The sequence below is a fragment of the Salarias fasciatus genome, chromosome 12, assembly GCF_902148845.1.
Source record: "Salarias fasciatus chromosome 12, fSalaFa1.1, whole genome shotgun sequence".
In the NCBI taxonomy this organism is placed as follows: domain Eukaryota; kingdom Metazoa; phylum Chordata; class Actinopteri; order Blenniiformes; family Blenniidae; genus Salarias; species Salarias fasciatus.
Genome location: NC_043756.1, coordinates 27,995,032 through 28,022,428, shown reverse-complemented (window position 1 = coordinate 28,022,428; position 27,397 = coordinate 27,995,032). Strand labels below are relative to the sequence as shown.

Below are 27,397 nucleotides of genomic sequence, written 5' to 3'. Positions count from 1 at the left end.
GTTTCTTTAATAATGATAAAATCCATAAAGCATAAGATTTAGGTGCAATTTTCTTCTTCTAAAGAATGTCTGCAGATTTCTGTTCGTTAGAGATGAGCCTAACTGTTTTTTGCAGGTTCAGTGCTCGCTGGGTGAGGACGTCACACTCATGGAGTGGTTTTGGTGGCCGTCGATGTGTCAGGTCTTGGTGTCTGTGAGCCTGGCGGCTCGGCCCCGCTCAGACCTGTGGGTGTGGCGTGGAAGTGGGGCAGCAGCAGCCTGGAGCTGGGAGAGGTGGGGTCACTGGGGAAAGTCCACATCAAACCCAGATCGTCTGGGAAGAGATGGATCCAAAAGCTCTCCGGGCTACAGGTTTGGGTTTTTGTTACAACTGCTCGCTATTTCCAGACTTTTCCAGCTCTCAGATTGTTTGTTGTACCGAGAAATGAAGCAAAACGTCAAACATGTCCTGGTTAAAGTGATGGAAATGTCACTTTGAGTCCATTTGTTCATATCAGAGGACGGCGAGCGGAATTGATCGGCTCCGAATCGATGTTGGGAATAATGGAAATGACCTCGATTGGGAGCATTTCGGGATTACCTTCCACATACAGACAGTTTGAGAAGGAGGACCAAACCCACGACTCGGTGACGGGACGGCGATCCACTTCACCAACCGAGCTGCAGTGACAGGAGTCCTCCAGTGACTGCTTAAACCAACCTCCTGCCTATAGAGCTCTACTGGTGCCAGGTCAGGGTCAAAGGTCATCGTCGGGTGAACCAGATGTTGAATGTGTGTGTGTGTGTGTGTGACTGACCGGTGTGGCAGGTGCCGGTGGAGCTGGAGTTGGAGCAGGGGCAGGGGGCACAGGGTTCGGTCGGGGCGGCCCCGGGGCCGCGGTAGAATCCGGGCTTGCACTCCTCGCAGTTGGATCCCTGGGTGTTGCCCTCGCAGTTCAGACACACGCCTGCGGGAAGAGGGCAAAGGTCACGTGATTAGCCGCTCCACCTCATCGCTTACATCAGAGGGCAGATCAGGCGCTTACGTAACGCACAAACAACCCCGTCCTTTCATCCAAAACTCAGCTCCGCTCCCTCCGGATGACCTGAGAGGGAGAGGAGGAGGAGGAGGAGGAGGAGGAGGAGGAGGAGGAGGAGGGCAGTAAAGAGAGGAGGGGAAGACAGAAGAACTCCAGGAGGAGAAACAAACCGGCAGGAGCTGAAAAACGATGTGGAAAAAGTCCAAGTGATTCCAAAAGAAAGCTCAAGTAGGAGGAAGTTGGGATTACAGTTAAAGAAACCAGGAGGGGAAAAACAAAAATGAAGAATATAGAAAATTAATATATAAAACAGAAGAAGAAGAAACTGGAGGAAAAGAAAGATGAAAACATACAAAAGAAGAAATCAACGTCCAAAAAGCAAAAGATGTTGAAAAGTTATCTGAAGTAAAAGAAGAAATAAAGGAACAAAGAGGACAGCATTTAACTGGACGTCCTCATCAGCGACACTGAAAAAAACAACCCACAGGCTGTTATTGGTGTAAATATTGATCGTGTGATCGGAGCTGTTTGTAGTGGAGCTTCAGTGTTTGGGAGCAGTTTTGCCTCCGTCAGGTGACGTAGCTCCACCGGTTCCCCGTTAAACGGCGAGAGGAGGAGAGAAGCAACCCAGCCTGGAGAGGAACTCATCGTATCAATGCAAATGTTTGCTTCCTCTGCGCAGGAACTGGCCTTCCCACTTGATTTCCTCCTCAGACTCGTGTCTCCCCTCAGACATTTTCAAACTCTGATCGCAGTTTCACTTTTCCAAAGAGCAAGCAAAGTGTTTCAGATATCTATGGTGTGTTTAGAGGAAACCAAAATGTTATATAAATATATTTCTTAGTTTGATGCCAACTTTTTCCACATACTGAAGGAGCTTTGTGTTTCCATGGTAACAGAGGAGAACGGCATAAGGATGGACATGCTCACTTGGCGACCATCAGTCCAGAGCTTCCTGTTTTAGTTTTCTGCATTTGCTGAATGGTTTACACATTCATTTTGATATGTTTTGGTTTTTTATACAGCTCTGTGGGATTAAAACCTTTTCTGAAGCGTTGATAGCTTAATAATGTCAACTGTAAAAAGGATTCTCCATCTCATGAAGAATTTAAATATTTCACAACACTGTCATTTCAGTTTTCATGGCCTGTTAGCGTCACTGATTTGCCACTACAAACATCACACAGCGCCTCAAACAGTGATCAATCACTGGCCCCTCTTGAGTGAAACGACCAAATTAAAGGCTATAAATCAGTTCAGTGGCGAGTCTGTGAGAAAACAAAGGTTCAGTGTGGCGTGAATCCTAATCTGTGCTGTGAGAAGTGGGGAGTCGGCGCAGTGTTTATCTGGTGTTTGGGATACTGTATAATCTGCGTTTGCACAGAGTGTTCTTGTGTAATCGGTCCGGAGGAGAGCGGAGGCCGGCCTCAGTCTTTAAAGGGCTGCTGCTGTCAGACCGGAGCTATGCTAATCCTGAGCAGCGCTCCATCTGCCCGCCATTATAATGCAAAGACATATGGTTTCTAACCCCCCACCCCCCCCACTATCCTCTCCTTCATGTTTTTCCTCAACTCACCACAGAAAACAGTGAAAGCCTTTGGTCTACTTCCTGTTTATGGGCTTTCAAGTGAAAACACAAAAGTTTTGTAAAGTTTTGGAGTTCAGAGGCACTGAAAATGCAATTTTTTGACAACGGCTGGAAAGGTGGAACTTCCTGAACTCCCTCTCGCTCTGTCGCTGAAGCGCTCTGACTGTGCATGCATGTGTGTGTGAGTGTGGTTTCATTACACAAACAACCAACTGCACCAGGTCGTGGTCTGAGCACGCTAGCGACCTGAATTGTGAGCGTTTCCACTGTGTCCGTGTGAACGGACGTCGTTTTCAAAAGGGTGCCGTGAAAACGCCAAACTTTTGGTCATGTAGACGGGAGCTGAGTGGCTGATGAGTCAGACTACAGGCTAAACGCCGTTTCTCTGACCGAGACCCAAATCTCACCGAGAGTCACTCGGTGTCTTTAATTAAACCCTTTTGTCGTTTTATGGCCGTACCCTTTCAGTCAGTCTAGATGTGCACTAATGTAAAAAAGGCTGTCCTTCCTCTTTTAAAAGCCCAACAATGGAAACTCTGATCTATGGTTCCTGTTATGAAAGAGCCAGCTGTATCTGCTCCTTTCAGCTGGCACGGACATCAGAAATCTGGGGATTAACGGCCCGGCTTTACCAAAAGAAATGCTCCTTAAGTCCTCCATAAACGTGAGTCTGTGTTTCTCTTGTGCAGGTTAGAACCCTGGTACGACACACTGAGAATAATCCGCAGTGTTTAATCAGACACAAACCCTCCGGTAGTGGCGAAAGTAAATATTGACCGTGGAAGCGGAGCAGAAAATAAAATTCAGAAGGAGGGAAGCAGCTGCAGCAGGAGCAGAATGGAGTGAAAAAGTGTAAATCAGTTTTAAGTGCTCCTCTGTGAGCTGGATCACATGTAAAGGAGGATTTCTGCTCGTCTGCCAGCGGTCTCAGGCGCTGAAAAGGTCTGATGTGTGTATTGAAAATGTGTTTCACTGAATGAGGGGGAATCGAAGGCCATGGCGCCGCAACACGCTTCCTGTATGTCATCTATGCACGCCACTGATGCCTTCAGTACACAAACAAAACTCCCACAGAATGGAGCCGTTGTTCTGGTTCAGGAAAAAGCTCAGAGCAGATTTACCTCTTTGGTAAATCTCCGAACACACTAGTCTGCTAGCTGCTGACGTTAAACATTAAAGTTTTTCTTGGTTGTGGAGCAGATGATAAAAATGTTCATTTTCACAAAACCAAACAATTACTACAGAAAACTGATTTAATTTCAGTGTTGTCTGTGCTGATCTTAAGAAATTTGTTTACAAAAAAAAAAATTTCCGTTGTGGTTTATTGAAGCCTCTTGTGGGCCACTTTTGGCCAATGGGCCTCATGTTTGACAACCCTAGTATACTCTACAACCCATGCTATTTCTGGGAGGATGACAAACACAGAGCTGCTGGGGGCCAAAGGTCGAGCTCAGGGACCCACCGCCGTGATCTATCTGTAGCAACATGAGCTCTGTGGAAACATTTCACAGCAGAAAGTGAAAAATTTCCGATTCAATGGCTTCAAAAGCTTCACATTGGTTCAAAACAACTCATTTGATTCGACTTCTGAAAAGTAAACATGCAACAGAACACACATGATTTCAAGGTTTCAAGAAAAAAGTCACAGTTGTGGCTCTTGTTTTGGGTTGAACCAAAGTCAGTAACCAAGGTCAGTTTTATAGATTTTCAGAAAAAGACTGAAGAAATCCTATTATATATCGAACATGGTGAAGAGTAATCAAGTGTGGAACCCGTCTAAATATGTTTTTATGGTGAGTCCCTCTCCATTTAGACTGAGGTTTCCTGTTGACAAGGAAAACTCTTCCGGTAAACCGGGCCTCTGCGGCTCCTTCATGATCAGAAATCCTCAATAATACTTCGACGGTCAAACCCGGTGATTAGGCAGCCTCGCGACTCACCGGACTGTGGGTGGCAGTAGTTGGTGTGGTTGTGGCACTGGCAGGGCCGGCAGCCAGTGTTGCTGAAGTGGAAGAAACCCGGGTGGCACTCGTCACATTTGGGCCCGTCAACGCCAGTCTTGCACACGCATATCCCTGAGCTGGAGCGAGAGAGCAGAGCAGAGGACACGCCTGTCATGTGTGCACAGCAGCAATTACTCTGAACCACAGCAAAAATAAGACAATAAATAAGAATGACAATCAGCGCTGTAGCCTGTGTGTGAGTGTTTTGGACGGCAGTCATGCCAGACTGTTCAGACTCCTGCGGCTTCGCCCGTCCGTCCATCTGCTCTGTGAAAGTCTGCTGCAGGTAGGAGGCCTGAGGGGAAACACGCCGAGTCCGTCACAGGTCCAGCCATCCAGACGGAACACGCCGGCCTCCACTGCTCAGGCTCAGATACAAATCTTTGTTCTTGATAATAATTGTAGGTATCTGGGTTGTGAATCATGATCCTTTAATATGGAACACACATCCCACCTCTTTCACCCCAACGCACACGCTAAAAAATGTCTGCATATGCTAAAAAGTGAATGCACAAGTTGCAACATGAATACACACAATTCAATGTGAATGCACACGATGCAATATGTAATTACTTTCTAACGTGCTAATGCAAGACCTGCAACAAGAATACCCACTCCACAGCATAGTCTACAACAATCTCTGCAACATCTGTGCAAAATCCACAACAAGACAGAAAAGCTTCGACATCAGAACAAAAGACACAACGTGAAGGCCAGATCAGAGGAGCGATGCCCCGTTCTTCACCAGTTCAACCAGCTCTGCTGCGTTTTGAAGAAATCTGAGGAATTTAGGAAGTCGTGAGCCGGCAGGGGAACTTTCACTTTCCGTCTGGAGCAGCTGTGAATGATTTACAGCCGAGTAAACTGAGACAGACAGAAGAGCCTCAGAGTGACAAGTGTACACAGAGTCGCGGTGCTTTCACGATGAATTTATTTATACTGTACTTCACACAGAGCGGTGTTTATTCGATCCGCAGAGGAGAGCAGAAAACAGGTGACAGCACGCAGTTAAACAGGAGCAGCAGATGAACAGCAGAGAACGTTGTGTGAAACGGCTCCTCACACATCGTCCAATGGAATTGCACCGTATCAGAAAGTCCCAGACCTCAGGCTGAGAACCACTGATCTAAAATATGTAGGTTGATCTACAAAGACAACTAAACACAGGAGATGGGAGCACTCAGCATCGATGCTTCATAATGGCTCCGTGAGTTTTACATAACAGAGAATAATGGCTCTCAGCTGAGAGCACGTCTGTGAATAATGCGCCTGCAGAGTGAAATCCAATTACACTCCAGCTCCTCGGCAATAATCCACTCTTCAATCAGTTATTCCATTTGTAATAATGTGGCTGTGGCAGGCTGGATGTGCACTCTCGACCTTCCTGCCTGTTAAATATAGCAGGTGCTGGTTTATACATGAGGTGACTGGCGGGGGGGGGGGGGGGGGGGGGGGGGGGTGTCACTGCGACCCCACCCACTCTCGAGGTGATTTCCTCTGAGGAGTTTAGCCTGGGACAATGGATTGGGGAATATAATCTGAGGTTTGGGTGGTGGTGGTGGGGGGTATGACTTCAAAAACAATTGAAGTAAATGAGGAGTGACTGGGAGCACTTTCTATGAGCGTGTGCGTGGGTTTCCATACAAACAGGGCTTTGTTAAAACAACTGCACTTAATGCAAATGAGGAGGCCCACGGCGATGCTCAGCGGGGCGTGGGCACTGCTGCCGAGGACAAGGCTGGGAGATCAACAGTCCTCATTCTTCCAGCTAAAAGCACACACACGCACGCACGCACACACACACACACACACACACACAGCAACACAAAATATCCACATGCTGCATCATGACCCCAATACAGTGCAGTCAGGGAGATAATGTCCAACTGTCACAGGGAAAGTGAGCAAAGACGGCCCCCACTTTACACCAAAGTGCTCCCATAAAGCACCACTGTACCAATTGAATTATAAATACACTCAGCCTAGATTAGGGAGACTGTGGTTCTCCAACAAGAGGCAGAAGAGCAGAATAAATCTGCTTCATTTTTCATTTCGACCTCAAAAGAGCAGGAGAGCATAAAGTCATGTTTGATCCAAAACACATCGTCTGAACATGTGTCTTGAATACAATTTCCAAATTGAATGTGAACATTTGAAAATATTCTGAAAATTAGTGTCACAACATCTTTCAGCATCCAAAGTGAAATCATGCATATCCATCTCTATTACGAACAGTATATAAAATACCTAAACACACACACGGCCTCTCTGACCTTTGGAGCACCTCAGGGGTCTATTTTAGGTCACTTATATTATTGGTTCTCTGGTCTTTTGACAACCGATCACCCCTTAATCACAGACCCTTCTCAAAATAATAAAATTCAGGTGTGAAATCTGAGTCCTACCTGTCTGCTCTATTAGTCTTCCACAGTGAGAAATACTGACTGTTAACTCAAATTACAAAGTAGCTCCAACATCTGCCAACAGTAAATTGATCTGTTTTTTCTTTTTAATGGAAATGGTGCACCGTCAGCCGCCAGTTATTGCATTTCAAATATCCCAATCATAAAAAATACGATACGGTAAGTGGCTCCACCTAAAGTCAAACTTAAATATTGCCAAGTGGAGATAACTATACACTGCTTGAAGTATTTTAACAAAAACAGAAGATCTTCAGTTTTATCTATCAATTTAAGTTGACTGAAGCAGTCTGTCCCAGTCTGTGGTGGGATCTGAACCAGAGAAACACCCAGAAAGGCAGAGCTGGTCGGACCCCCTGTTTGACAGCCCTTGTAAAAATTAAAATTCATGTTCCTCTTCAGCGCTCCATGTATTTACCAATTCTTTACCAATGTCAATCAGGAATAGACAAGTAAACAGGAAGTGGCCTGAAGCAAATAAACACCCAAAAAACAAGCTTTTAATGGGAAGCAAGGATTAAAAAAGTTAATTTCCATATTTTATCGAGGTCTCATTAGAGAGGGAGCGCTGAGGTGATGAGAGAGGCTCCCTCTGGGACGGCTCCTTGCCCTTGTTGTCCTTGCTGTGACATGAATCTGAACCGAAGGTTTGAGGCTGATTTACTGCTCTGCGTAACGGAAAACCTTCGTCTGATTAAATAGATGCACATAAAACAGGAACTGGACGACGATGAGACACGAGGGAGAAAGCAGAACAATGGACTGAACAATTAAGAATCCCTAATATTGGGCCAGGTGTGATATCCACTGATGTGATCGGGACATCCCTCAGATAAACAGCTATTTCTAACAAGACAGCAGCAGCAGCTGTACAGAAACAAGTTCACCGGTTTGTAGTTCCTGTCACAGATGAAGCAATAACACGCGGTTCACAGCAGCGGCGTGGAGCCGAGCGGACACCGTGGTGCAGCTGCAGCCTCTCTCACAGATAACAGCCCTCTCCCTCAGTGCTCTGTAATCCTGGTGAACATTGCTGCCCTCTTGGCTGGGAGGAGGAGGAGGAGGAGGAGGAGGAGGAAGGGGGCGTTGTTATTGTTTTGGTGTGATTTCGCTGCACTGTGCATGTTAAGTGGGTCAGTATTACACGGACGACATGGCTTAACCCCATTCTGCTGCTGCTGCCGCCGCTGTACCGCCGCCGCCACTGCTGCCCATCGGCAGCTCCGTGCGCTGGATCAGGACTGACGGCGACAAACATCCCCTCCACCGGCCAAGTGGTTTCCGGCTTAATCACAGAGAGGTGCACGGCTGGCAAGAGAGCGCAGCCAGATACACTAAGCAGGTTTAGATGCATCAGTGAACTGCGGCCAAATCCTGGAAGGGTGTGTGAAGCAGATCCTCCCCTCCTCCCCCTCCTCCCCCTCCTCACAGCGCTGGCCTCAACACGTCCGTATCTTTATGAGAAGAAATGAAACGACATTACGACGTGCGTAGTCAAAGGTGGAAACTGTGGTGTTTGGGCTTGTTGGGAGTCGTTACATAATAAGGTTACGGAGCAGGGTGTGGTCACACAGTCAGTACTTTACACTCCATCAGTTATAAACATTTCACAGCTCATCAAAATGTTCACTCGGAACAACATCACCAGGTCGGATGTAGAAGTCAGGAAACTGAGTGCTGTTGTAGCAAATCAAACTTTATCAGGAATGATGTTAAAGTCTGGCATTTTTTTTATTATTAGGAGTTGAAAGAGAGTCGAGAAACTACGTGAGAAACACTGAATCTTTCCCATGCCGATACAGTAGAACAGAACAGAGTCACACAGAATATATTGAAAAGGAAAGAGTAAGAGAGCAGAGTGGAACAGACTAAAGTAGAACAGCAACAAACACAAATGTGGTTTTCTCTTTCTAAGAAAAGCGACAGTCTCCCAGCAGTTCCCACAGCCGGTCCTCTTCAGGTAGCAGCCCGTCGGCTCGGGAGCGATTCGCCCCGTCCGTCCAGCCGCTTTCTGTTGACAGTCGAGCAGACTCGTGCCTAGCAACCTCTCTGAAAACACCAACTCTGCCACGCTTCGTGTTGTTACGGAGCAGAGCCTGCGCCAACAGCAGATTCCACCGGCATAAAGCCTCACTCTCACATGTGTTTGTACACGTTCGATAGGTGGATGCACTCAAAACCAAACAGACGGCGCACAGCGTGCCAAAAGGGAGCCGTTAACTAAGCATTAAAACAGGTTTGATATCAGATCCAGTTATGGATGTAACGTGAGACAGTTAAAAACCCATACAAGCTTCTAACAAATTAAATCAGTGGAACAGCAAAAATAAATAAATAAATAAATCAATAAAAGAAAGCACCGTGAAGCAAACAGCACCGTCACTGCCGGGCTCCAGGCAGCCACAGATGGGGCAGTGCACCGACTGCAGCCCTCCCGAGTCGGTCTGGACTCGCTGTGAGCCTCCAGCTCCGCAGTCCTGCAGACTGCCGCGGCAGAAACGCCGCAGGACGCCGACCATCAGCCCGCCGACCGCGACACCTACTCCAACACATGGCCTTTTTCTGTGCCAGTAATCAGAGTACTACTCGATAAAGTGCTATAAAGTAATGTCACCAGCGCAGCATACAGATCGTCGGCGGAAACATCTGCAGCCGTGATCAATATTTCATTACAGACCGTTTCCATCCAGCGTAGTAAAACGAAATGCCTTGCAGACAAAGCCCGCAGGAGCTGACCCACATGCTGACAGATACCACTGTTATGACAGATACAAGTGGTTGGAGCAGCTCTTTTTGTCAGATATCGGCTTGACCCCGCTCGGCGGATCGAGTCGCGGCGTCTGTTCTCTTCACGTCACATGATTTGTGAGCCCGCCGGAGACGGATCGCCACGCCATGACCAGGCGAGAGAGGGAAACCTCATCAGGGCTGCCGGGAGCATCCAACAAGGACGTTATGAGCTGCCTTTATGGAGCCCCTGACCCTGAAGGGACTTCATTAGTCTGGCTTTCTGAGCTCATTTTGACAGACAACAGTAGGATGAGTACATGTAGCAGACCCTGGACCCGCTCCGCTCTGACTGGCAAACACGTTGAAGGAACACACTCGTATCACAGTCTGAATGATCTGTCCATGGGGACTGCAGTTTCATATCTCAGTACGAGAACATGCTTTAAGCACATTGAAATACTGAAAGTGATGTAGTTTTCATGGAGGGAGCTGTTTGTTTGTGTTACCACACTCATGCACAAGCAACGATATGTTGTAAACAATGGGAGAACACGGACATTGGAATAGACAGACGACCAAGCTGGATTGTTGTTACAGTGACTGTCAACTCCACCGAGGCCGATATCGGACATTTTTTAACACATCGGTATCGGTTTGATAAGTAAAACTAGTTTCATATTAATAATTAAGCACTTGATTGATCCTCTTGAAGAAATGATTAAAACCATCCACAAATGCGAGCAGCAGCGGACTGCTGCAGTGGCGGTCTGTGTGGTCTGATCCAACAGACGAACTCATACTGTTTGGAATAAAAACTCAAGAAGTGTTTGAATTTCTCTCCAGAGCTAAATTTGTTCATTTCCTTCCCCAAACTTCCAGTGAAACTGAACAAAGCACCTCTAAACACCTGAGTTTCCCTCTTGAGATCCAGACCACACATTACATGAACTTGGTGTATCACAGCATTTTGCTTTATGAATCTCATCCATTCATTCATTCGTCATCATTTACTTTCCCAAAGTATTCATTTGTGGCTTCGCACCACACATCCATCACACTCAACACCCCTGCGGTTCCACCATGGCGCACACACATCCAGACGGCCTGCTGCCGGCAGAGGGAAAAACCAAGAGCGCGGGTCGTGACATTATCAGCCGCTCTGCTGAAAGGCGAGTTAATCAACAACCTGAGGTGCTAAAAACAGCTCGGGGCTTGTTTGTGCTGATGGATGTCGGCTTCCCCTTTCATGCCCCCGCTGGGGCAGTTAAAAAGCACAGCTGGTGGCGTGCTTCCAGAAAAATTTATGTTCCCATCCCGAGAACAACTGCAGTAATCTGAAGTTCAGGAAGACCTCCTCACCTGTGGAAATGAAAAATCACAGCTCAGTGTTTACATCTGGCCGAGCGCTTCTGCTCCAGCCGGATCAGACAACGTTAGCATTAGCATGAATCCATAGCTGCTGTGATTAGCATTAATGCTTCGAAGCGGTTAGCTTCTCTTCCTGAAAGCTGTCTGCGGGTTGTTCGTTTATCTCAGTTGTTTCTTTTCATTGTCTTTAGTACACAAACCTGTTTGTCAATCAGCTGCATCCACATCCAGATTATACTCCATCTTCCGACTGCGTAATGACTTCCCGCGACTGCTAGCACGTGTTTCTGGAATGCAGCTCTCACTCTTTGGATCTGAGGAACTAATGAGGGTTTCTGACGTTCAAACTGATGTTTTAGATGTTCAAAAATAAGCCGCCTTCATCAGTCGGTCCTGCTCGCTGCAAATATCTCCTCGTGATGTCACGTCGTCTATATTTGGCCGGCGATCCAGACAACAAACGACCACCGCGGTGACTCAGGAATTCAGGGGACGCGCTTAAAAGCACTCAGCGTACGTGTGAAGCAGACATCCACGTCATAACCAACACAAATGTCAGATTTCCAAACTATTAAATGCTCAAAAAGAGCCTGAGAGAGGGGACAGTGCTGTCTGAGCTACATATTGTTGTGTGGTTACGTAACGCCGCCTCAGACGAGCACGCAGCTCCAGCTCTGTCGCACATGTGTGACTGTTTGTTTTTACTGAGTGTGAAGAGAGAGAGAGCACACCTCTCAGGGTTTTCATAGCTGCTGAGGAGTCTGCACTCAGCAGGTGTCTGAAACGGATCTCGGAGGGGCTCCTCACGTCGTAAAGGGCCTCAAAACATCTCGTCTCAGGAGAAATTAGAGGGCCTGTCATGAAGCCCTGAAACATTAGGAAGCACATCTGAGGACAAACTCCGAGCAGGAGATCGCTGAAGGCTGTCGACGATCGTACCGGCTCCACATTTATTTAAATTACCCTACTTCAAAGCAGAGCAGAAAGAGACAGCAGCTCTTCAACCATGACTCCCGTACTTCCAAAACGCCCCACTAGATGACCTTTTCATGTTATAAAGCTCACAGATATCCAGATTTATCTCTGCCTCTGTCTGAATCTGTCCTCTCCCTTTTTTAAAACAGGACTGAGCCCGTTGACATGCGGAAGAAATGCTTGTCATTTCATTTGACACCAGCCTCTTTAGTTTAGCTAAGATTCTCCAGAAGGAGAGGCGGATTCGAATAGAATGTTTCCAGCAGCCTGAAGCTTGAACTTTGAATTATCTAATCATGTGGTTAAACTCAGGATTTCAGACTTAGACATGAACACCCAATATTGCAATAAGATCCATTTAACAATACAGAAAAAAAAAACAGGACAGTTCCCCTGAGAAAGAGCACAAAGTCAGCCATCTAACATTTACAACCTGTTGACAACACGTAGTAATGATCAAGTCTTTTCTAGAAACGTTCTTCCTGATTGGGGTTCTGGGGATCTCTTGAAGGAATTCTCTGAGATCAAAGAAAACCACAATAAGACCACGTCCACACGGAGATGAAAACGTTTCAGCTTAAAAAAGGTTTCCCAGACATTGAAAATGTTTAAAACAGGCTTGAAATGCACCGAAAACAGAGAACAATACACAGGAAAGTCAAAGGCAGGATCTAACAGTATGCAGTACACTTGTTCTGAGATTCCTCTTGATGCTCACATTGCAAGAAGCCATCACAAGCTGTTGCGTCAACATCTCTGGCTGTGGAAACAGATAAACTACACACATTTTTGCATCAAAAGTTTGTGGTTTCAACCCCTCAAAACACTGTCTTCCTGTACAGAAAGCTACACAATCAAAACCCCGTGGTTACAACTGAACCTGTCTCTGTGCGGTCGAGGCCTCAGACACTTCCTATAATGCAAATGAATTCCTTTGGATCTCGTCTGTGTTTTAGAATGGGTGTATCCACGAGCATTTGGCTTGGCTGAGGTGTTTCGGTAAATCCAAAATTGGAGACGGGGTCCACAGCCCTTCTTTAGACACAAAAAGGCTTACTGGAGACCAACCGTGTAGAGAAAACCCACCAGCCTCCCTCTCTGAGCAGCGCCTGGCAACACTATGAAGGAAAAACTCCCTTTTTAACAGGATGAAACCTCAGAGCCAGACTCAGGGTGGGCGGCTGCCTCCGTCGACCAGCTGGGGTGAGGTGGTGTTAGATCTCAACTCACTGGTTTGATATGTACGAAACAGAAAAAAAAAAAAAAAAAAACACGACACACCAGCCCTCTTAACCCTAGATAGATGTGTGTGTTGAATGAGATTTAAAAAGATCTAAGTACAACAAACTGTCTGAGACCAGTGAAATGTCAGTAGAGAAATTACATCAATCAACAATTAAAGTTATGTTCAGCTTGTTACTTTTATTTGGCAGAGAAACGGTTGGACGTTGCTCTATCACACCTGAACTAAATGGGTGAGTCAGTAATCAGACTGACCCACACGGCACTGACAGCTCAGTTTATGTGTCACAGTATTACGTAGCTTTTATGACAGAACACATCAAGGGAGACGAAGATGTCACTCCCCAGAAAATGTTGTTACTTTTACATTTTCAGTACCGAGCAATGGAACACTAATGAACAACGCTAATATACATTAAATGAAAATTACATTAAATCTGGAGAAATCCCATGCAGCCCCGCAGGGAAACACACAAATGCTTCCTCTGGGCTTAAAGGGTTAAAACAGAGTTTAGTGCTTGACTTTTTATTGACCTGGTCTGATTCTCTGGCAACCAGTGTAATCTTCTTTTACAAAGGAGCCAGCCTGGATCCTTCTCCACCATTTCAAACCACTTCATGAAGGTAGATAAAGCCTTTTATAGGCCTTTTTTCCAGAAGAGCAATGACCTTCTGAACGCTGATCATAAAAAGAAGAAATTACAGGAGTCAGAAGCTGTGATATGACGTCTGAAAGCAGTAAAGCCATTCAACAATGTGTCTTCAGCTTAAACACACACATGAATGTATGAGAAACATGTAGTTTATCCTCTTAGAGCCGTACTCCCTTCATCTGGGCTCATTACCTAATGGGAGAGATACCTAAAGCAGCAGGCCGGGGGGTCGGAAAGCTGCCTAATCTGTGCAAGTTACAGCTCAAAGCTGCTGAGGGGGGGCCTGGTGAGGTTAGCCAGACTCAGACGGTCTACAAGAGGCTGTAAAAGAACAGAGCGCTGAAATACACCCTTCACCTGATCCCAAACCAATACATTTTCACAAACATGAAACACACATTTCCATCGCCGGCCTGTCAGGAATGAGCTTATGTAAGCAGGCGCGGTGACGTGCTGCCATAACATGACGGTACAGATCCTCCGCACGGCGGCGGACGCGACTGGAGCTTCTGAAAAGCGGCAGCAGCATTCCTGCTCATGGTTAGAGGCAGAAAGCGGAGGCTCTATTTTTACCGCCTTGCTAACCCACACGAGCAGCTTCTCTTCCTCAGCTCTCAGTCTGCGACTGCTACAGACGCTGCGTTCAAGGTCCGCAGTGTGTGTGTGCGTGTGTGTGTGTGTGTGTGTTTTGGCTCTGGATTTGAGGAGTGAGCGGGGTCGGAAACATTTCGCTGCCTTCTGGGAGGTCTGCAAGATGACAGCTTGGAGCAACGTGCAGGAGAGTTTTTATCTCTGTGAACATGAAATGTGGAAAGTGGAGCTTCACAAACATCCAGACTCAGCCTTCAGGAGGACAAGAAAACACACCAGGTCTTTACAGAGTCTGTGTTTTGGTTCAACAGGCCTCCGTTAATTTACTGCTGACGGTAACCTTCTCTACAAAGATTGTGATTCGGACGTTCAGACGTTGCTCAGGGCCCCCCGAAACTCAAGATCAAACCTCAACGAGGTGAGAAAAGAAAACCGAGGAGTAAAGGCACCAAATCCAGAGCTTTTCCAGTTCCAGAACCTTCCCATGTCGTGGGTTCAACCCCACCCGATAATAAATAACCTGCTCCGTCTCCACGAGTCAGCGTCTGCTGCTCAGGCCCTGACCTTTGACCCCATCACCAATAACTCTCAGAGGACTGACTGACTGACTGACTGACGGTCGAACGTTTCCACACTGCTCCTCAGTGATCATTAGCCTGGCAATGTTAGCATAATTTAGCCAGTTGTATTGAGTTTAGATTGTCAGTATATTTACCGATGCTTAAAGAAAAGGCAGCGGAGAAAGCAGCCAGCGAGAACACCTGCTGTCGTCCTGCTGGATGATCCGCAGGTAAACACCACACACGCTACTGTCGTACCAACGATTCGAAACAAGTCCCAGCAACCCTTCACGTACAAATTTCCTCAAATCTGAAGCAGTCCTTCTCTTAGGATTAGTTGTCAAGTTAAAGAGCAGTCCGTTCGCTGCAGAGTAAAGTTCGTCCTATCGTGCGCTTCCATGTAAATAAGTCAGGAATCTTGGTTTCTACATGCAAATTGTGGTGAAATTCAGGCTGAACCAGTGTGTGAGCCACGATGTGAACAGACACATTAATGGATTGAACCAATGGCTGCTTCAGACAGTCAGATAGCTACTAGAGATAAAGGGAACAACTGAGAGGGAGATAAGATGGATAGAAAGGATTAGCATAGCATCAGGGCCTGCTGGAGGTATTGCTCTTTAAATGAAGGCTGACCAGTTCCTGTCCACTCCACCTGATGATGCAGAATACAACACTGCAGCATAAAAACTGTTCTGACTCCTCGCTGACTTGTACAAGGCTGTACAGTGAATCGATTGGCAGTATTGGGGGAAAAAACATGACCTTTAAAGTGGCATTAATTGATTTCTGGGCCATCGGAGGGAAGAGGAAGTTAGAAACGGCATAATTAGCATTCGCAAGTTGCGTCCTCTTCACACATCACCTTTCAGTCCAGCCCAGAAGTCAAACGAGAAACACAAATGACTCCACTGAAATGAAAAGGACACGTCTCCACTGTCAAACCTTCCGTCTCTGGGAAAGGGATTCATGAATCACTAAAGCTGTGACAAATCACTGTGGAAAAAGCATCATTAAGAATTTTCCCATCGTATCTCGTCCTCCGGTCTGTGTAAAGCCGTGTCACCGTCACAGAGCGGATCGGGAGGCGTGCCTCCACACTGTGTGGACAGAACAAACATGGCCGACCTGTCGCAGAGGTGGCTGACTGCGCCGAAGGAGTCGCAGGCGCAGGGCAGGCAGCCGCTGGTGCCGTTGGTGAAGTATCCGTCCTCGCAGTCCTCGCACTGCAGGCCGCCGTAGCCCGGCATGCAGGAGCACTGGCCCGTGGTCCGGTCGCACTCGTCCGGGTCCAGAATGCCCTCGGCGCCGCTGCTGCAGTTACACAGGCCCTCTGAAAGGGAAGGCCCAGAGAAACAAGGCGTCTGTCACACAAGACCGTTCCACTTCACTCTTCATCATGACATCTTTTAAGTCTGTGTTGATGCACTTGAATCAGATCTCTTTCTGAATTCATTCTATATACATTTTGAAAGTTTACTATATTGTAAAGATATTTTAATTATTGTGTCTCTTAATTTAGTGTAATTTCTGATCATTCAGGCAGATTATTTTTTAAACTTCCTTTTAATCTAATTAATGTCTTATTTAATCTGATTTTCTAATTAATTTTGATTTAGACTATTGTATTTTTATTTTCACTTAATACAATTTAATCAGATTTAACATTTCAATGTGATCTTTCATATTATCATTTATTCTACTTTTAATAATTGTAGTCGCATTTATAACAATTTAGTTTATTTAATTGATTTGAATTGAATCGATCATATTTCTATTGTAATTTTATAAATTGCAGTTTCATTCATTGTATTTTTCATGAATCTAACTATTTCACTGATTCAATAAAAAAAAATTATGAAAATAAAAAAAATGTCTGGCAGAACTAATATGTTTTCAAATAATTTCACAATATTAAAGAAGTGAACATAATTTAAAAAAATGCTTCATTTGTTCAAACAGTGCTGTACAAATACAAAAATTCTGTGTCAGCATCAGTTTAAGGGTTCAAACTTTGAATTTAAAATACTTTAAATTAAAATTAAATTAAAATTAAATTAAAATACTTTGCAGAGATGGAGGAGGATACACATTCAGGCAGACACATTCAAAGAAAATCAAGTGAAAAACTAAATAAGAGAATATAAATTGTATTTCTGATGCAGCGATATGTTCACAACGGTGTTTTTGTTATCAGTAGGCATTGTGTTTCTGAGCCGTGAGACGGCTGAGCATTGAGGCCTTTTTTTTCCTTTTGTGTGATATAAATACAGAAGAGCTGCTTTAAAGCTACGATGACTCACGATATCTGTTACCTCCTTCACGTCGCATTGTGATGTGGGAATACTTGAAAAACTGCCAGGTATTCTAAAGTGCCCTGCACTATATTTAGGATTCCTGTGTGCGTGAGTGTGTGTGTGTGAATGTGTGTGTATAGGATATTAAGAGAAGTCAATGTAATGTCCCAGTAAGACAGAAAAACGTGCATCCATACAGAGAATCGCAAAGATTTTAAAGTTTCCAGCTGAAACGTCCCTGTGACGGACAAGAGTGTGTTTGTGTGTGTTCTTGTGTCACTGTGTGGACACACATAGAATTCACCATGAAGAATTTCCACATTTATAAAGATTAAGGTATAAGAAAATGAACAAAAATCAACGCAATGGATCAAGACAAATGTAAAACTGTGTACAGTATATCGATACAGACGATGTGTCAAATAAACGTCCCTGTGAGGCAAAAGAATCTGTTTGTGTGTGTTAAAGTGTAAATGTCAGTGATCCGTACTGTCAATAGAGGAACTTGTTATTCTTGTGGAGCCAAGAGGAGTCTGGTGTTGTATAAAATCAGCAGTTTAATTAACAGGTGAGGACGCTTTAAGCTGTAGCTGCAGCTGTTTAAGAGCAGGCGAAAATAGGAGACTGCTGAGTGTTTCATTAATGATGTGATTTGTGATCAATACAAGCATTTATGCTGATGATGTTAGTTTCTTTATCTGTGTGTGTGTGTGTGTGTGTGTGTGTGTGTGTGTATGTGTGTGTGTGTGTGTGTGTGTGTGTGTGTGTGTGTGTGTGTGTGGTTTCCCCACCACACTTCTAGACTTTGTCACTCTTCCTCCGTGCTTCTGCTCTGTCAATCAATTAATTAAAATATTTTCAATTTCAAATTTCAGGGGAAATGTCATATTTTAAACCGTAATTTTGGATTTGCAGGATATGAAAACAAAGTTTGTTGCAGTTCTGTGGTTGTGATTTATAAGTAAAGATAGACTGGATTCTATCTGATGGTATCGAGACACCCATCAGTTCACAGTCCGGCCTGAGTTTCCATGAGGTTACAGCAGGTTCCAGCTGAGTCTGGAGTACATACACAAGGCAAACAGAGTGTGTGTGTGTGTGTGTGTGTGTGTGTGTGCTTGAGTGCGTGCTAGCATGAGTTAAGTGTGTGCATTTCAGACTCACGGGTTATTAAATGCCTTGAAACACTTAGAATCTGGAGTTTTATCATCCTTATGAGGACAAGACTCAAGTCACCTTAAGGAGATTCATTAAACATTTAAGAGAAATATTGAGGTCACACTAAGGTTAGTGTTAGTCGTGTGTGTGTGTGTGTGTGTGTGTGTGTGTGTGTAGCAGTGGTGCATACATTTTTTATCCGGATAAAACAGGAATTAAAAACATGTAGAAACCAACATCTGAAACGATGTGTAGATGAATAAAGTAAATACATTATTCATTTAAATCCCCCCCGGTCATCAATATGCCCCCCTACCCCCGCCATCATTTGCCCATGGTTATCAACAAGCCACGCCCCCCCGCCTGTGTTACAGCCAATAGAAGCAGTGGTGTGTTTTGTACAGACTGGAAGTCATTTTCCGGCGAGGTGAAACCATTCGGTCGACTCCATCTTCTGTTAAAGCCTCTGTGCTTTGAACTCCATCGTTTTCTGTCCTTAGTTTTATGTATTTGTGTTTTGATGTCTGTCCCGTGTTGAAACCACATGAAATAATTCCAGCTGTCGATCAGCTGACATTGTTTCATTCAACACAAATATTTAGGATCAATAACACTTTTCTTTCATATTAAAAATTCGGTCATTTTAAGCTTATCAACATCCAGCCTTATGTGATGTACACATTCCTCTTAAAATTCTTCACATTTTGGGTTTCTCGTCAATACTTCCCCTCAACTTTCTCGGTTTTCCTTTAATTCAGCATATTAGAACAATCTGACAGCGTGTTGTTCCCCGTGTTTCCCATTGAGATGCCTGCATCATGGTGGTGATTCAAGTGAAAAAAAAAATCACCCTTACCCTCCATATTTTGCACCTTCTACTTGCAAGATTTCAACTTTATTTTTGGAATTCAAAGCATCTTTGTGGTATTTCTGCCTCGTTCGGTGCGTCACCGTCATATTTTCTCTGAAGATTTTAATCTGGGGCAGGTTCAAGCCCGTGGAGGAGAAAGATGGTCGGCCTGATAAGGTAAGTCCTGTGAGTGAAGTGCAGAAACACCCCTGGCCGGTGGTCTTCCCCGAGCGGGGCAGATGTAATGACAGACGTGCTGAGCGCCATCTATTATTCATCCGGGCTCAGGTTAGGTGTGGCTGAACGTCTCCAGGCAGTCGCACAAAGAAAGCAGACAGATAACCGGGGCCTGTTTTCTTAAAATGTGATGTGCGGACAAAGCCGGGGCTTGTGGTTGGATGGAGAGGAAAGGACAGCCGAATCTGAACGCATTCCTCGCCCGGGCGTCCCACTCAGATTAAACTCCTCGTCCCGTGCCGCTCCGACTTTTATGTATCTGAGAAAAGGAGCGGCGGTTCTGCGAGTGTGCTGTCAGTCGTTTTTTCCTGGAGAGCCGTCCACCGGAGGAGCGGTGGCGTTTCATTCTTTGAGCTGGGATTCCTGCGAGGTGAGGGCCGGGTCGCCCCGGTGTGGCCCGCTGCCGTGAAGCCTGGCAGCAGGGTTGATGAAGATTGGACTGGATCTGGTGCGTGGTTGAGTGGGGGGGAATGAAAGCAGAGTTCAGCGCTCTGCTGTCTCACGGCGTGACAGCAAGGCCGGTGTTCCAAAGCCTGTTTTTTTTTTTTTTTTATGTAGAACTGCAGCCACCCTCTCTTAAGGGAACAGCTCTGAATAAAGATAATTCATTAAAGGCCGAATAGCTACTATCACATTAAACTCCTCTTTACTCGTGGAGGAGCGCCTCAGTTTTCTAACAGCAACATGAAAGACGTCCCACTGTCAGCAGCATCAGTATGAATTCTATGATTAGGCTTTAGAGCATCTTCCTCTTCTGGCTGAAGTAAATTCAGATAACTCTCAGATTAGAGATCGACCGATCACCGATCATCGGCATCGGCCTTTTTTAATCCGACAGCAGATAACAGATCAATATAAAACGGGATTATTTTGACTCAGATGCAGCCGAGTCTCTCTGTATGGAGTCCACTCTGCCTCCAGCATTGTCCCGCCCACAGCACCATCTGATTGGTTATACTCAGAGCTGTCAGGACTGACAGCCAATCAGCAGTGGAAGCTACATGCACAGTGCAGAGCCATATAAATATACATGTGCGAAGAGCCATAGATATATGTGCATAGAGGAGAACAGAGAAGAAGCTTTGTCAGTGAAACGAGCTCTGGAGAGAAGGGATTATCATGTAAAGACTGAATCCTGCTTTCCACACAGACATGATGCTGTAAAACACAATAAATCACAACATGCATTATTAAAATAAAAGATCTGCTAGCTTAATGCTAACTTGTATTGATAAACCCATTAACATGCTAACAGTCAGGAAAAAATTAAACTGAGAAACATTTCAGTTACTAAATACAAAACACAAACGCTAATTATCTCAATACTAACGGGCAGGTATTTCCCTCACTCCTAAAAAAAGACAAACAACAATGAAAAACTCTGAAAACTCTGCCGTTAGCCTACAAAACACAAACAGGAAGTGGCTATGGAAGCTGGAGTGGCTTTGTAGTATTCAGAATCTTGACACCAATATTTTCACTTGGTCTATCTCGAGTCCAGATTACAGAGCATCTTCCTCCCTCGGTCCTCAGTGGCCCACTGGCAGCTCACCTAAATGTATCACAGACACACTCGTTACATTTCCCACGTCACTGGTAACTTCAACAGCCATGCAAGTCTGTAAAGAAGTAACTAGTAATCGAGTACTAACTTTCAGTGGCTGGAACAACACTGTGGAATACATTCATCTTATCTGCCTGAGGTCTCTGCCCTGTCAGTGTGTGTGTGTGTGTGTGTGTGTGTGTGTGTGTGTGTGTGTGTGTGTGTGTGTGTATGTGTGTGTGTGTGTGTGTGTGTGTGTCGCTGACACCAGGACAATGGAAAATGCTGATTGCTCTCTATGAGGGACGGAGACCTCGAGGCAGCAGGGCGGCTTTCAATTCGACTCAAACAAAGACGGAAGCAAGACGATTTCAAAGATGAGTTCTCAGCTCCCGGTTCAGTTCTGTCACCTACAACAATTACAGGCTCCTTCAGCTTGTAGATTATATGATTCAAAAATTAAAACAGTTCATATTTGGAGATTTTTCACACTATAAGAGTTAGTAAGAGCAATGAACTAATGAGCTGTTTTCTTCTATTTGTGCCATAAAATCTATTTCACTGCAAATATTGTGGAGTTTTGACTTCTAACTCGAAGGGTTTATTTTTTATATTATTTATCTTTTGCATTTTTTTTATTTTACCAGGAAGTGTCAAATGTCATTTTCTCTCTACTTGAAGAATTTTTATCAACTTTTTTTTATTACTTTCAATTTTATTCAATATAAGATTTTAAATCTGTTAATTTTCTACTTTTCCTTGTCTATTTTAATTCCTCAGTATAGATATTTTTTTGTTTTTCTTTTCCTTTTTAACTTTTTAGTTAAAGGTCATTTCAATTAATTTTTTCTGCGTTTCCTTTTTTCACCAATTCTCTGTATTTCTTGTCCCAAATTATTTTTTGCTATTATTATTGAATTATACTAAACGGTGTTGTATAGTGGCTGTTTAAATAAAGTTTAAGTGACTGATTTCATAATTACAGAGTCATTATATTTGATAAACTGTTTAAATCACTTGTAAAACCAAGATTTTAAACATCTTGGAAAAGAGATTGTGAGGCATGAAGGATGAACTGAAGCAGCACCTGGAGAGTAAATAACATTTTATTCCTTTTTCTGATAAATGAAGCTGCCCTCCACCTCCGACACCGGGCCTGCTGTTCAGATGACCCATGGAGTCAGGTCAGGATCACGTTCTTCGACTTCTCAGGTGCGTTTAACACCATCCAGCCTCTGCTGCTGCCAGAGAAGATTGGACTAATGGGAGTAGAACCCGCACCCACATCCTTTTGTCAATTTTACAGTTAAACACAACAAGAAATAGCAAAACGTTTGCAGGAAAAGACCAAACAGGTGCTCAAAATATTTCTTCACTGGGCGTCTGAAAACATCTCTGCTATGATTTAAAGTTAATTCAAACTGAAAAACACTGACATGACTTCTTTATTCCTCTAATGTCTGCAGGTGATCAATCACAGCATTTAAAAGGTTAAAATGTGGTTAAAATGAAAGTGAAACAGGTGATCTGAAAGCCACTTTTAGCTCATGCTGGATCTGCAATATGAGCGTTTCTGCAGGTTGAATAATCCAGTTCTCTAAAGAGACATTTGCAGAGTGAAATAGTGGGAAGAAAAGGTCTTGTCAAGGTCGAGAATCATATCTTGGGTTGGTTGTTTTGTTCCATTTACAAAACCAAGAAAAATGTGTGTTTTGTAACACTCAATCCTTTCTTTTTGTTTTTCTTTTTTTTATTAGTCATGAGCGAACGGATTGATAAAATGTGGCTAAACGTCGGGACTGTTAAACCAGGAGTCCATACAGAGATTTGAAGGCGATTCACAACTATTTATGAGTCATTTATTCCAAGCTTTCCCACTAAACGTCTTGAGGAAGAGTGATCGCAGCCTCGTTCCGGCTTCTTTCTGCTCTCATCCCGATTACTCATTTCCACACTGAACAAAGAAATGATCACCGAAAGGAGGGATGAGCAACAACGACGCAGAAATGTGCTCAACTGGCAGGCTGTGGGCAAACATTTCAACCACTTCCAGGGATTTATCAGCATATAGCTCACAAGCAGAGCTGCATGTGTCCACATCTTAACATTAAAAACAATAAGTCAGCATGCATTTGATATCTTTAACCTTCAAATAGATTGAGAGATACAATACTGTGATTGCATATATAATTCATTTGTTTCACCCAATAAAAGGCGCAAAAATAGAGCCATTTCTGCACTAATTATACATCATTAGTGTTCTATCCAATTCAAATAAATCATAGTTAAAAGTCTCTTCTGTTACAATGGGCTATACCAACAGAAAAGAACAGTTTTCACCTATTTATTCGATACTAGTCATCTGAATGTCCACATTGAGGTTTGTGTGGTTAAAGTGAATGGGACAGAATGTCATGTGGTGCTTGAGACAACCTTTGACCTAGAGGTGTGAGATACATAGAAATGTCTTCTACAATAGTATCATAAATGTTGTTTTGACGATGACCAATTTTCCATAATGTAGTATTTAAAGTCGTGTCAGTCTGCTGTCAGCACGTTACCATAACTTCAACAACTGTCTCTTATTTACTGCACATTTTCTCTCAGAGGAGAGAGAACCTGGAAGTTTTCCCATTTACTGTCTGCAATTTGAAGTTTAACTATGAGTCTTTTGATTAAGTTTAAAGAACTTAAACAAGAGCTGAAGCATTTTGTCCATCCATGGGTGTCCTGGTTAGAGAGAAGAATATTAACTGCATCTTTTTAGAAAGAAATCACATTTTAAGGGACATCGCGAGATTATCGTGATCGAATGTTTGTTTTTTTTGCCCATATCGTACACCCCTACTTTGACCAAATGAAATCTACAGAAAAGTTATATGTAGATTTACTAATTGACAAATAAGAATTTGAAATGTTTATTACTGAAAGCGTAGCTCCACTAAAGTCCAAAACTGTCTTTTGCTGCTTGTTTTGTCCTCACAGTGAGAAACAAAGTGGAAAAATGGGATTGTTCCGCTAAAAAAGAACAATTGACACATTTTTACAATAACTTTGAATTACAAACATTTCAACTCATTTATAATCTGATTCATCACAGTATTATAAAGGAAGAGAAGTGGTTTAATGTTACAATCTGAGTTCGACGGGGTCTTCCAGAAGCTGCCCACGCATTTTTTTAACATGTAAATAGTGTGCATCCATATTTTCAGCTTGTTGACTGATATTCTACTTTCATATTTTAGATTACATTGTCTGTGTTGTCCTTTTTACAGCCACAGCATGACTGCATTTTATGCAAAAACAACAATAAATGAATTATGATAATATATTTCCATGAAAAGCTGTGGTTAATCATCTCTACTGTCAAATCACTGAGATTTAAAGGCAATCTAATCAAAAAAACCAATGATTTATGACCTATTTATTCTAAATTATTCCAATAAATGCCTACAGGAGAACCATCACATCATTAGAGAAACTCAAAATGGTTCAAATGTGATTAAAATGAATGGAAATTGGAATTTTATGTGTTGTCTTTGAGCTCATTTCTGCCCATGTTCGATCAACAGAGGACAACTGAATGATTTACTACTTAGAAAACAAATTACTGAAGTAAAATAGTGAAAGAATAACAAGAGAATCTGTTTTCTCAAGGATGAAATAGCATATTTTGGTATTTTGTCCAGTTTTCAGTCAAAGACATTTTAAAGCGATTGCAACAAAATCATGATTTATAATCTATTTATTCCACATTATTTTGTAAAACACACAGAATTCAACAGTTAAAGGAGAAGTTTTTTGACATTTCACTGTATTTTTCACTTGAAGGTTTCATTAAAACAGGATTTATGTGGAAATCGTCGTAATTTTTGGTAGTTTTGTGAAAATATGGACATTTTCATCATCTGTGCCACAACAAAGACACACTTAAAAATTTTAATTTAAAGGGATCGTGGTACCGTTTTACCGGTATTGATGAAAACGAGCTTTTCGTGGCCCCTGAACTGAAAACAGTTTGACACTCCTGCTCTAAACAGACACTCAAGTCTGCTTCTTTTCACCTATTGTGGCCCCAAACATCCAGCCTGAGCCTCCATTTACACACAAAACAAACCCCTCTTCTCTAATCCTCCTCCTCCATCAGGTGTCAGAGTCAGAACAAAGGGGAAGTATGTCTATTAGAATATAAAACATGAGCCAGGAGCCCCTGATGCGAGAGGGGCCGATATCAGTCAGAATATGTAATACACTTTTCTTGATTTCACACATTCGGGCTTGAGGGTGAAACCAGAACACCTGCGGTCTGAGAGGGGGGGTAAACAACAGGGCCTTCACAGACAATAAGGGCAAATAAAAACCTGTCGAACAAGCGCGTCTTCTCCCTTTTCCTTCCACCTGCTCCGAAACCTCCATCAAACCACCAAAAGCACCATTTTGGTGTGAGATCCTTCAGAGAACAACACATCCACATGGATACTGGGATGAGAGTGAAGTATGAGGAGGAGGGGGGATCGAGAGAGGAGAGAGGAGGGGCACACACACTCCTGTCATTGCTCATTCATGGCTTGGCCTGCCTGACTTGCTTGGCCATTTTGCTTTGGTGTAGCCTCGATCTGAATATGCCAAAAAATAACAGCAACAGAGGGAATGTGGGCTGCCTGAGCGTTTCAAATCCCCCTGTCTGAGGGGAAACATGGCGCGGCGTTGCACTGCAGGCTCTGTGGGGGGATTTTGTGTGGATAGAGAGAAATTGACTGAACAACAACAGGATCAACCTTACACCCCCACATAGCCCCCTCCTCCTCCTCCTCCTCCTCCCAAATATGTGTCACGGGCATCCTAGAATTAAATAAATGATGGGTTTGGATGAAAATGGACGGAAATGAAAGTAAAACGAGCGACCGGGCTGCAGGGGAGCAGAGGATTAGTGATTTGTCGATCCTTTGAAGGGGTGCAGGATGTAATTTAGGGTCTGCCCATTGTTGCAGTCTGGTTTATTCGCTCGCTCTCTGCGTCAAAACGCACAGTGTGATTTCCCCATCAGGGCTCCGTTTAATCCACGGATGTCTGGTTTTTTTCTCAATGCATCAAATACACACATGTGTGCAGAAGCAGAAAGCAGGATTTGGACGTGCTCCTCTCACCTTGGCTGGTGTCCACCGGAGGAAAGGCTCTGGCAGTGTGATCCGCAGCCCAGGCATCGTTGGCCGTGCGCTGGGACACCATGGACACCATGGTCTGCAGCATTTTCTCCGGGGTGAAAAGTGATGTCTGTGCATCCGTGGATCGTCTGGAGAGTCTGGAAACGGGTGCGGTAATTTGCTCCGTGGTCGGTGACATTAATCCGGAGGAGGAAGAAGAGGAGCTTTTTGTCGGGTCCGCTGTCGGAGGCTGGAAGGCGGCTGGGGAGGCGGCGGGCGGCGGGGTGAGAGCCGCTAGAGGCCCCGGAGCCACCCCGCCGCCGGGTGGTACAGGCATGTCGGTGTGGAAGGAGCCGCGGCTGTCGGAGCCGGATCCGGAGCCGGAGCCGGGCGTCCTGGAGATCCGCGGCGCATCGTGGAGGCTGACGCGCGGCGCGGCGCCGGAAAAGCCAACATACACGCATAAAACGAATAGCGGAGTCGCAGATATGTACATCATTAAGGACGTGAGCCTCATGCTGGGCTTTCAGCTCTCCATGTAAGCCCCCGGTGACGGTCCCCGCTCAGACCTTTCCCTGAATGGACGCGTGCGCCACCATTGATGCTGTTTGTTGCCCTCTGAACCACCGTCAGCGCTTCACCTGCGCTGCAACCTAGCTCCACGCGGACTGACGCGCCGCTCGGCCAATCGGCGCGCAGGAGCGGCGCCCCGCTGCCCGCTGATTGGCCCGCCGCTTGCCGTGCGGGGAGACAATATGCTGTAAATGGTCTTTAAGATGATCAAAACACACCCGGGTCCATTCATAAAGTCAACATCTAAAAGCAAATATATTTCGCGACAGACTGCCGAGCGTCTTCAGAACATGTCCTCCGCTGAAAGCTGAGACGCGCCTCTTCTATCTGCTGTCACGCGCTCAGTGGGGTCTTGCCTATATTACCAATTAATTAGCTAGACCAGGGGTGTCAAACATAAGGAACGTGGGCCAAATCCGGCCTGAAAGAGGCTCCAATGTGCCCAA

At 44.6% G+C, this 27,397-nt stretch overlaps 1 protein-coding gene across 1 annotated transcript in view; it reads right to left on the bottom strand.

Moving 5' to 3' along the window:
• LOC115398288 (multiple epidermal growth factor-like domains protein 9) overlaps positions 1-27,052 on the bottom strand; it is a 38,040-nt gene extending 10,988 nt beyond the window's left edge. Inside the window, exons 1-4 of the mRNA XM_030104973.1 lie at positions 26,382-27,052; positions 16,278-16,482; positions 4,548-4,687; positions 798-947 (exon numbers count right to left, since the gene is read on the bottom strand). Of these exons, the coding sequence (XP_029960833.1) occupies positions 798-947; positions 4,548-4,687; positions 16,278-16,482; positions 26,382-26,895 (1,009 nt within the window). The 5' untranslated portion in view covers positions 26,896-27,052. The remainder of the gene's footprint in view (positions 1-797; positions 948-4,547; positions 4,688-16,277; positions 16,483-26,381) is intronic.
• Between the last annotated feature and the right edge of the window lie 345 nt (positions 27,053-27,397).